The sequence below is a fragment of the Pteropus alecto genome, unplaced genomic scaffold (assembly GCF_000325575.1).
Source record: "Pteropus alecto unplaced genomic scaffold, ASM32557v1 scaffold88, whole genome shotgun sequence".
Taxonomy (NCBI): Eukaryota; Metazoa; Chordata; class Mammalia; order Chiroptera; family Pteropodidae; genus Pteropus; species Pteropus alecto.
The window spans coordinates 4741002-4752551 of record NW_006494611.1 but is presented as its reverse complement, the minus strand read 5'-3'; the positions used below and the strand labels follow the sequence as shown (position 1 = coordinate 4752551).

The 11550-nt window shown below is 38.7% G+C and overlaps 1 protein-coding gene across 3 annotated transcripts; it reads right to left on the bottom strand.

The window, feature by feature from the left end:
- Positions 1-405: 405 nt before the first annotated feature.
- FETUB (fetuin B) lies at positions 406-10325 on the bottom strand. 3 transcript variants are annotated; one of them, XM_006925818.1, is made up of 7 exons: positions 10101-10325; positions 9646-9756; positions 8263-8350; positions 6200-6363; positions 5359-5460; positions 1687-1770; positions 406-783 (listed from the first exon to the last, which is right to left on the bottom strand). In XM_006925818.1, exons 1-7 carry the CDS (start codon positions 10323-10325, stop codon positions 406-408), a joined length of 1152 nt encoding a protein of 383 aa, XP_006925880.1. The 3 variants fall into 3 exon arrangements, with proteins under 3 accessions (XP_006925880.1, XP_015455373.1, XP_015455374.1); XM_015599887.1 differs by lacking the exon at positions 9646-9756; XM_015599888.1 differs by lacking the exons at positions 8263-8350; positions 9646-9756 and having other exon boundaries at positions 10097-10325.
- Between the last annotated feature and the right edge of the window lie 1225 nt (positions 10326-11550).

Genomic DNA, 11550 nt, shown 5'->3' with positions numbered 1-11550 from the left:
CGATGAATCCCAGTCTCTTGGTATCCTTCAATTTCCATCTCATTTTGATCAAAAGAGTCATAGTCTGCTCTTGTCCATAAAGAGGAGGACATGCCTAAGGATGGCAGGCCCTATATCAGAGACGCTTAGTTAAAAGTCAGTAACCATTAGAAAAGGAGAGGTAAAAGACGTGAGAGGAATTTATCCATGGAACGAGACCTGGGCTAATATAGAAGGCATACAACCTAGTGTATAAGTGGAGGATTTAGTCCCATTTTCACTTCTAGCCAACATGATGAGACCAAGAAGAGTAAAAAAGACACACTTTATCAACTATTCTCTACAATCAAACTCTTCATCTCCCTTCCCCACCACTTCTCATGGTGTGGAGGGCACTGCATCCCCATGGAATTCGCTATGTAGTTCTTATGGTGGGAGAACAAGAGGGTCGTCCCTCTGGGCTGGTCCTGGGCACTTGGCAGAGCGTTTTTCTTCCTTCGGGAAAGGCAGGACAACCAGCTTCTCCTTCATAGGCCCCAGGAAGAGGAAGGAGACATCAAGGGTTTCTCCCTGGGGATTCGTGGTTAGATCTAGCTGCACAGGGAAGGCCTCCACAGGGCCTTTTTCCTGAGAACCTTCGGGCTTCTCATCATCCAAGTCAAGGAGGTATTGGACAGATCCTTTTGGCATGGCTTTGGAGGGTGAGTCGGTAGGGGCTGTGTTTATCTGCTGGGGCTCTTCCGCCTTGGGTAGGTTTGCAGGTCCCTGGTTATCAGCAGAGTTTTCTTCTCCAGGGGTGGGAGCCTGAAATAAGAACGCTTTCGATAAAGAAATGTCCCCCCAGGAAATCCCTGCCGTGCCTGGTACCACACTAAGCTATTCTGTTCCTTCCTGATGGAATGTTTCAAAGGGGGACCAGCTAGAGGTATGGGCCTCTGGGTAAAGGGTTATAAAGCACAACAGGTAAGGGCCAGGGGGAACCAAGACCTGTAGAAGCTTGACTGCAAGTCTCACAGATTCATAAATGGACAATGGTCCAGAAAGGGTAAATGGCTTATTAAAGGCCCCAGTGAGCTGTCTCCCTGCTCCTCGCAATAGAAGCAGCAGCAGCCACCTTTTATAATGTGCCAGGCTGAATACAGTGCCCTTTATCCAGCTCTTCTCACTTATTTCTCAAAGGGATCTGAATGAGGTAGGTGTCACAACTCTATTCATAGATAAGGCAACCATGACTCACAGAGATAAGAACTTGCCCATGGTCACATGGCTTGCAGGTGGCAGAGCAGGACTGGAACCCAAGTGGCCTGTCTTAATCACTCTTTCAACTATACCAGGCTGTCGCATAGTAAGTGCTAAATAAATACTTCTAGAAAGGGACTGGATATTTCCATGAAAACAGCTTCTCCCTATGGTTCAGGGTAAGGGTCTTTGGGAGACCGAATTTATTGTCTCAGAGGCCTGAACCATCCAGACTAGTAAATCCCTGTTTCTGAAGGGGTCTTGTTTATTCTGCAGGACCACATTGTGACTAAAACTAAAAGTAACAGATCTTTAACCAGCTATCCTGTGGGTGTGACCTCAGGGCAGCCTAAGTAAAGTGGTGATCAGGGATCTGAGGAAAATAAAAGGAGAGGGTGGGGTTGGGGCAGCTAAAATGCAAATAATCTGTTTTTTTCTTCTCAGGAAGACAATTAGAATGAAAAATACCTGTGATTCAAAAAAGTCACAAGTCACCGAGACGAACTTTTCTGAATAGCTTTGACTCAGAGAACCTTTGCAAAGACCAACGGGCTAAAATAAACAAACAAACAAACAAAAAAACAGAGAGAGAGGATAAAATGTTGTTTGAGTATTACACTATCAATAATTGTAAATAGAAATCAACTTGCTTTCTGCTTATGTGAACACATAGCCAATCAATATTTCTATGGTATTACCACAAAATAGGCAGGCTCTGAGCTGATTCTATCTAGATCATTCCTACAAGTAATCAGCCGAACAAGGCTAAATTGCCTCCAGTGATGGGAAACTCAAGACTTCTTGAGGAACAAATCCTATAAGAAAATTCTTTATATTTAGCAGAAATCTGCGTCTATAGAACATCTACCTCTTGGCCTTACTTCTACCTTTGGGTCTTCAATTCTCATATAGCAACCCTTTATGTACATTCCATCTGAGTTTACTCTTCTCAGATGAAACCACTCTCAGCTCCTTCAGCTTCTTTTTATTTAAAAAATAAAATAATTTTGTTTTCTTATTACATTCTTATTAAAGTGTAATAGTTTTTTAGAATCTGGATTTTTTTTAAAAAGACTTGTAATTGCATGAAAGATACCTGTTTCCCAAAATGATTTAATTTCTTTTCTTCTAATCTTTTTTCCTATGTATATATATGTATTTTCTTTTAGAAAAATAGGATTATACATATAATTTTCTAATTCTCTTTTGTCACTTAAAATTATATTGTGACTATTCTTTTATAGCATTGAATAGTCTTCTATCATCTTTATAATGGCTATCTAATATTCCTCTGTGTTATTTAACAAGTTCTCTTTTGTCACACACAAGATTGAATCCCATTTGTTTTGTTTAAACATTGAAGCTATATACTGCTGAAACTAGAGTGGACTACAAAGAGAGAGTTCGAGAATATGCTTAACATGTGAACCCTAGAGTTTAGAGACATATGGACTATGGAGATTGGGATACACTTCTCACTCAGAGCATTCTAAGAGCAGAATCTTGGAAAAAGCAGCCTACTGTGGTAGAGTAAGGAGAAAGGGCAGCAAAGAGAAGCCCATTTCCACTATTTACCATAGTAATAATGTGTGAGGGTTCCATAGGACAAGCAAGTGTCGTAGGTAGTACGGAGGTGCCCACCCAAGGGAATTCCAGATAGCTATGAGGCATTTAATAGTAAAAATCTGGGAGGTGAATCCAAAAAGGGGTGGTTCCAAGAGTCAGCTAGAGAAAACATTATCCTACTAAGACAAGACCTCTGGATGAATTCACACCTGTACCACCTGAGAAAATCAGCCTGGAGCCTGTCTCATAGAGGGCAAGTATAGACCAAGAGAAAACTATGACTGCAGGTTCAGTTATGTAAGACTTTGTACTCTTTTCCCTAATCCTATCATTCTTCTTGGAACTTGGAAGATACAGAATTAAGCAAAAGATTGCAGGATGGGGAGAAAGAGTGAAAGAACAGATCTTGACACCTTCCTCACATTTATTATTAAGCTCCAGGTAAGGCTTGAGCTACAGAGAAGGAAAAGCATTGTATTGTGTACAAGATAGAAGTTTTGATTCAGAATTGACTAAATGGAATTTTTTCATACCTGAAAGCAAATTTTAATTTTCTAAGTGAAATTATTCTTCTTATTAAAAATAACCAGAAAGCTATGGGATCTGCCCAAGGTGTCATTGACAAGTGAGAAAGAAAAATCCCACAAAATAAGGTGAAGATGTTTTCCAAATTATTGCTTAAGAAAATTGAGACTATATGATTAACAGTTTACAAAAGGCTTTTGAGAGACACACTTTATATGCAAAGACACACATCAAATAAGCTGGGGCCACTGTATATCCACATGCAAAAGAAAGAAGTTGAACCTCCTACCTCACATCATAAACAAAACTTAACTCAAAATGGGTCATAGACTTAAATATAAGAGCTAAAACTATAAAACTCTTAGAGGAATACATAGAAGTAAATTGTAGTGATCTCGGATTAGGCAATGTTTTTTAGATATGACATCAAAAACACATCAAAAAAAAAAGAAAAAATATATAAATAAGACTTCATCAAAATCAAAAATTTTGTACTTCAAAGAACATCATGAAGAATATGAACAGATAACCCAGAGAATAGAAGAAAATCATATATCCAATGAGAGGATTGTATCTAGAATATGTAAAAAACAGTTACGATTCAACAATAAAAAGATAAATAGTACAATTTTAAAATGGGCAAAGGATTTGAATAGACATTTCTCCAAAGAATATATTCAAATGGCCAATAAGCACATTGAAAGATGTTCAACACAACTACCCACGAGGAAAATGAAAATAATAAGCAAAATTCAATACCACTTCATATTCAGTAAGATGGCTATAATAAAAAAAAACATAATAAGTATTGGCAAATAACTGGAAAAATTGAAACTCTCATATATTTTTGATGGGATTGTAAAACTGGTACAGTAACTTTGGAAAATAGATTGGCAGTTAGTCAAAAGGGAAATCATAGAGTTCTTGACCCAACAATTCCACTCCAAGGTATATACCCAAGAGAAATGAAAACATATATACATAAAAACTTGTACATAGATGTTCATAGCAGCATTATCCACAATAGCTCAAATGAGGATGTAACTCAAATATCCATCAACTGATGAATAGATAAACAACACATTGTATAATTTAATGAAATATTATTTGACCATTAAAAGAAATGAAGCACTTATACATGCCATGACATAGATAAACCTTAAAAACATCATGCTAAATGAAAGAAGACAGAATCAAAAAGCCACATACGGTATGATTTCATTGTATAAAATGTTCAGAAAAAGGCAAAGGCATAAAGATAGTAAGTAGGTTTCCAGGGGCTTGGATGAGGAGGCAAGGAGAATGACTGCTAATGGCTATATGGTTTCTTTTGGGGCTGATGAAAATATTCTAAAATTAGACACTGGTGATGGTGGCACAACTTTGTGTATATATCAGTAAAAAAAAAAAAAAAAAAAAAGCCAGTAAATCGTATACCTTAAAAGGGTGAATTTTACGGTGTGTGAATTATATCTTTATAAAGTTGTTGTTGCAAACAAGTAACTAAGTGGAGAAAAGGCTTTGAATGCATTTTGCCTAATTGTGTTACAACACATTGTGCCAATTGGCATTACCATCAGGTGTGTTTCAGAAGGTTTCAAGACACCCTCCCCATCCTGGATACATCTTTTGAAAGATGGCCTGTTTGGCGTTCCTTCTTAAAGAGTGGTCCAAGGAACGGAACACCATGCTGTCTTCCAAATGCAACTGGATTTGTTCAGATAAAAGCAGGACCATCACCAACCACTGAGATTTGTCTATATTTTACAGCCTTCTACACTTGATCTTAGCCAAAGGGCCGAGAAGCGATTTTCTAGTCTCCTATGATCATTTTCTGCAAAGGCATAACACTGTTGATGAAAATTGCACTTACAATAAAATATTATTGCACCTGGGCCAGCACAATCTCTAACTAGTCAGTTTCTCCTTGAGAGGAAGAAAAGTATCTTGTGCATTACAACACCTCATGTATAATTTATTTTCAATAAATACATATCGATGACCTGTGAATACAAATATTTAATTATGAAGATATTCAGGAATACTCACCACAGAGTCAGTGAGCTGAAGTGCACAGCTGCTGGCCTCGGATTTGGTACATGGTGACTCTTTGATTAAATATTCCACAAAGGTGGCAGGGCCAAATACCCACTGGTATGAGACAAGAGTTGATTAACAGAAATCAAACCTCTCCATGTAGAGAAATGACTGAGGTTTGGCAGCATTATATTCACAGAAACTATACATCTCAGAGTCATTATCAATACAGGTCTCCTGTTGCCTCTATACTTCCTATCGTGATCAAACCATGTGTTATGATTTTGTTATTTAGAAAATATAACCAGCATACCTTTCTTCCCTTCTTAATGACTTGAATGGGTTCTAAAAAGCTTCACTCAGACGAGTTTATTTTTCCTCATGTAGATTTGTTTTTAGATTAGTTTTTCTATTAGCTTTTCTTTATATAATGGATATTAACATAATTCAAATACAAATGAGCTTCCACTTCCTCTAACCCATAAAATTGAACATCTACTCCAGGCCTTAACATAGAGCAGAAATTGACTTGCTAAAAGATCCGTAGTCAATTTGATAAGAGGATTTAGCAGTAAATAGTGAACCTATGTAGAATTCATTTCTATGAATTCATTTCTATTGTTGCCTTAAGGACAATGAAGTAAAATCGAATCCCATAACAAAAGGAAATACCATGGAATAACTCAGAAACTGAAACATGATTGAATGTGCATCAGGTCTACCAAAGTAGGGAGTGAGGAAAGGCTTTTGAGTTTTAATCAAAAAAGTACCTTAACATTCTCCTCTCAGTTTAGAAATCGATAGCAACAGCCATGAGACACTTTGGTGGTATAACTGGGCATTTCGACCTCACCTGGCTAGAAGCCTTGGTGACTTTGAAGAGAGCATACTGTTTCAAGGTGTTCTCATTATTGTACTTCGCAAGAGACTCAGTGGCAGCTTCCAGGACTCTGGGATTTGACAAGTCATCAGGGCTAGGGCAGTCGGGGCACATTCTGTGAATCTTTCTTCGAGAAACTGTTGGTGTCAAAGAGAGCAGTTTAAAAACGAAACTCATTCATGAGTTTTAATCCTATATTGTATGACCACAACAGAAGCAGAGATTGAGAAACTAAAGATAATACTCACTTTCAGCAAGAATGGCATTGTCTGGAATGAAACTTAGCTGCCAGTAGTGAGTTTTCTGCAATGAGCATGTATTACTTTCATAATTTACAAAAAAGTCAAAGCAAGATTTTTTTACCTGACACAAATTTATCCTAGGAATTTTGTTCAAAAACACATAGTATGTGTGTTTATAATGATATAAAAACTTTTATCCTAATTAGTAGCTTGATATCTTCCATCATCATTGCCTCTGTTAAGCAGGTGAGTGTCTTAAAAGGTTGGGATTTCATTATTGTCATGTCTTATTCACCTTTTAGTCCCCAACACCTAAGATAATATATAATACATGGTAAGTGCTTAGAAAATGATGGTTGAATGAATGAATGAGAGAATAACATAGAAGGTGGAATTACACCCTCTCTGGTTAGAAAATGCAAGTGAGCCAGAAAGCAAAAATTCATCAGATCACTGTGTAACTGCATAGACTAATCACTCTAATAGTACAGCTAGAATTTCTGACTGGGAGGAGCTGGGGGTGGCAAAACTAGTGTAAAATTCAGGCTAGAGAACTTGTCTGCAAGTTGTTTTTGCAGAGTAAATACACTTTTTTTTATCAACTGTGTGTTTAGGTGAGTGTATTTGGGTGTACTATGATGGAGTTATATCTACAGCTTGTCACTCCCCACAACATCATTCCCATGTGTCACTTCCTGATCTCCCACACCTCCGGTATCTATGAATTTCATTTGAGTCCTGATCTGTTTTATTAGCTGTTGTTCTCTAATTTATTCAAGTAAGTTTCATCTTCCCAACCAGGAAACCGTGGCTAATAAAATATTTGCTCTGCTGCCTTGTCCCTCAAAGTAACTAGCAGCATTGTTATGACCTGGAGCTTGTTACAAATGCAGACTCGTAGGGCCTGCCCCAGATCCACGTAATCAGAATCTTGACCAAGATCCACCAGGGGAGACACAAGCACATAACAGGTTGACAAGTAGCCATATCCTATTTTCCCATGTGTTGGATGCTTGCTTTCCAAAGAAGGACCCAGAATGAATGCACAGGCATATTTGAAATGTCATTAGTTGCAGCATCATTCTTAGTCCATTTACTCATTTATTCAACAATATTGTAGACTCTATACCTGATAGGAACTGGGAGAGGGTTAAAGCAAGAAAGAAGGGATAAAATATTCTGCATGAAATAAGATATGAGACTTCAAATCAAGGCAGTGCATGGTCTATACTCCATGAATAGTTAGGTTACAGTTTTATAGGAATGAGAACAAGAAAGCTTGTTCCTTTCCTGAATAGAGAACATTGTGAGAAAAGCAGAACTGGTCTTTAAAGAATGAATATGAGTTCCAAGGGCAGAGGGTATCAGGGGAAGTCATCCTCAGTGGAGGGAAAGGGACAAGCAAGTTGCAGAGACTGGAAAAAGTTCAATGTGTGTTCAGAAAATAGTGAGGCATCCAATTGGATGAAGCGTAGAGTTGGTGTCATCAGGGAAGTAATAGCAGAGATACCTAGAAAGGGAGTGGGAACTAATGTAGAGATGAAGTCATTTATGTCAGACTAAAAATTTAGGATTTAATGCAATACTCAAGAATAAACTTTTGCAGGTGATGTGGAAAGAAGAGCAGTGCAAATGGAATTTTGCTGGGGAGGCAAGTATTGGATATATTAAGAACCTGGCCTTGGTATGAATAGGAAGTAGAATGGGAGAACCCTATACATTCTGAGCATAGCCCTACTTACTACTCTTTTTCCATCTTTTATTAAAATTAATAAAATCAGAGTACTCTCTTACCTGGGCGAAGAATACAGTTATAAGCAGGCAAATAGAGAACTCTTCTTGGCTTGTTAATGTAAAATATTGCTTTGCATTGACCATAAACCTGGAATCAACAAACACATTTTATGAGATGGTGAAACAAAGTTTTTAAAATACCTCCAAATGAAATTGGACATTTTATTTTTAAATAATTTAAAAATTTTGGTCAATTTTGGTGCCTTTCAATGTGAGAAACTACCAGTTGATTATCAAGCAATCTAACCTTCTCCTGGGACACAGCTAGACTACATTTCCCAGCTTTATTCCCAGTTAGGCATGACTGTGTATACTGAGTTCTAACCACAAGAAGGTGAGCAGAAGTGATTGTAATCACTTCCAAGTCTGGCCCATGAAGATCTCCCATGTGCAATCTATCCTCCATGCTCCTTCTCTTTCTACGGCTTGATCAGATGAGTATGGTGACCATAGAAAGCATGAGTTGAAGGTGGCAGAGTCTAGAGCCACAGAGTGGAAAAACCTAGGTCTCCAAGTCACTCCTGGAGAAAACTCCTCTCTTGATCAGGAATTTTCATTTTGAATTTTACATAAGTGAGAAATAAATTTCAATCATGTTGGAATCAGTATACACTTTTTAGAGTATATGTTATAGCAGCTAGTGTCACCTTAACAAATATAATTCATGACAGGGTAAAAAGATTTTTTTTTAAGATCAGATAGGTGCAGTTTGACAAATTTGGTTAAATGATTAGAAAAAACATCTTGATCAGATAGTTTACTTCTGAACAATTCTATACTCATAAAGTTTCATATCAATTAAGGGAAATAACTCAGGATAATTGAGAATCAAATGAAATCTGACTATATTATTTTCAAGACTCTTCAACGGTCATCTTTAAAAGGATCAGTTCTGAGGTCCTTTAGGTTCTACGATTCCAGGAATTCCTTCTATGGCACCTCTGAGAGCTCCCATGCCATGTAAGCCCTTCCTCTCCCCAGCCTCAAACTTAATACTGGTGTTCATTAAAATGAAATAAGACAAAATAAAACAAATAAGAAAGCTCTCCCTTCATTATTTCTATAGTCTTCCTCAAACACATCCAGAGAGCTACACCACAGATCTTTTTCTCACAATTTAAACAATGACTCAGAACCTATAGGAGGGTCTTAAAAGTAAAAAAAATTGGGGGCAACTTTTCAATTCTGGGGTCATAATTCCAATGAGACTCTCAGAAATTCCTCTGATTAAATTCCACTTTGAAATTGAAATAACCACCCCGGGCACCATGCCCAAGAGAACGAGTATAAAGGACATGTAAAAGACGGCACACATTGAAAAATTTTTACTCTGTAGACAGACATCTAGTTTCTCCGTTAGAGCTCCTGGACATGAGCACTTACCGATTTATAAAAGCTCCTCGCCTCACAGCCCTTCCACGCCTTCTTGCTGAGCACATGGCAGTCAGTTTCTAAAACGTCCAGTGTGAGATAGAACACAGACCCCAGACCATCCTGCGGGAAGGAGTGGAGAAATGTGCCACATCCCACATGAAGCAGAAACCCCTAAAGACTGACCAAAAAATTCTCTGGTTTATGGCTGAGCCAAAGGCTGTAATGTTTTTGATGATTTCTTATAAACTGTGGGACACTGGACAAGTGTCAGAGTAGGATACTATTAAGACTTGATCCTAGCAACAATAAGGGCTCATAGCTCACCCTAGTAGAGGGGAGCAAAGCATTCTCAACAGGTTTCCAGTTTGCAAAGCACCACCAACATTTGCCCCTGGGTTCCCATTCCCTGGCTGTCCTCTGCAGCTTGTGCAAACAGCTGTCTCAGATAGGGGACTGTCACTTGCCTGTCTGTGTTCTCGGACATCGCTCACTCGGTTGAGGCTCAGCACATAGCCGTCTTTTCGGTTACTATTCACATCCTGCAGGGCGAAGCCTGCCACTGCCAGCACGTCTGAGTCGTTGCAGCCACGGGAGAGGAGAGGCAAGAGGCTGAGGGCCTCCTGGGGCAGAGATTCCACTGTGTAGAATGTGGCCAGGGAGCAGAGCACCAGAGGTAGGAGCAGACCCATTCTGTAGGGAACAAGACCCAGGACAGATCAGTATATAGAGCTGAGGTGATGGGCTGCTTATATAGAGCTCTGTAAGACCAGCTTGAGTAGTTTTTAATCACAATCTAAAACGGTGACCAGGATTTGAAATACAATGCCCTATTCTATCTCCTTGAAATCTAAATGTGGATTTCCCTGAGTCAGTACTTTGGATGGAATTTGCCAATGTTTGTAACCTTAGACCCTGAGCAATCTCGTATTTATGTGTACCTGTGAGCAAATTTAAGTTTCCTAACCGTTTTCCCAAGAAATCATAATAAACACTTGGGTCAAGGCTCCTAGGAGGTCATGACTGGATTCTAGTTTGTATCCCCGACTTCACCAGAATCAGAATCTGCGGACTGGTATGTTCTACCATCTCCCCTAGCATCTCCCTATAAGCCTATGTCCTCAGCCACACTAATAGTTATTCCAGGCTTGGAGCCCAGGGTCACAGTGCCAATGGTTCTCAGTGAATTCAGACTTCCTGCCTGACCTCCCATGTTCACCATTCTTAGACGAGGAAAATGGCTCTAACCCCACATCACCTTTATGAAACACCAGTGAGATTCCTGAAGTACTTTAGGGTTTGGCTAGAAAGTGGTCTGTACTGTCTCATTTAGGTTTTTTTTTTTAAACAAAAGTTTCATTTAAGTTTTTTTAAAAAAGTAAATGGCATATCAATAGTTCTCACGTCATACTTCAAATCTACACTTGCTTCTTTGGAGTTATGTGGAAGCAAGCTCATAAGGAAGCTAAAACCTAATAATATTCTTAAGAGATAGATAATGATTGGTAGGTGGGCTAGAATGCCTGTAATATACTGGTCAGAAATCTTACTTTTCTCTTTCAGCTTCTATGTGGAGTTTCAGAAAGTTTCTACTGATTAGAACTGTACATACACAAATATCTTTAAAAATTTCCCATTAAACACACATACACATGCACACGTGCATACACACACACACACACACACACACACACACACACACACACACACACACACACACACACACTAAAGGTAGTTTGTCTTCAGGGAAAAGAGCCAAGACTGGAAGGAAGCTTCTAACTTAGGATATAACAGAAGTTATTCTGTAGAACCTTAGTTCATGAGATGTGTGCTTCACCCCATTCTTCCCCTCAGCCCCACTCCCACCTCCTGCCCCTGTCCTCAGTGTTCTATGCTAAAATAAGTTTGGGAACAACT

Bases quoted from the DNA above. Each gene is read 5' to 3' on its own strand.
- FETUB (XM_006925818.1), bottom strand. From the start codon at position 10,325: ATGGGTCTGCTCCTACCTCTGGTGCTCTGCTCCCTGGCCACATTCTAC. The intron at 8,351-9,645 runs GTAAGTGCTCAT...TGTTGATTCCAG, and splicing joins CGAGGAGCTTTTATAAATCG to GTTTATGGTCAATGCAAAGC. The intron at 1,771-5,358 runs GTGAGTATTCCT...TGTTTATTTTAG, and splicing joins TTCAGCTCACTGACTCTGTG to CCCGTTGGTCTTTGCAAAGG.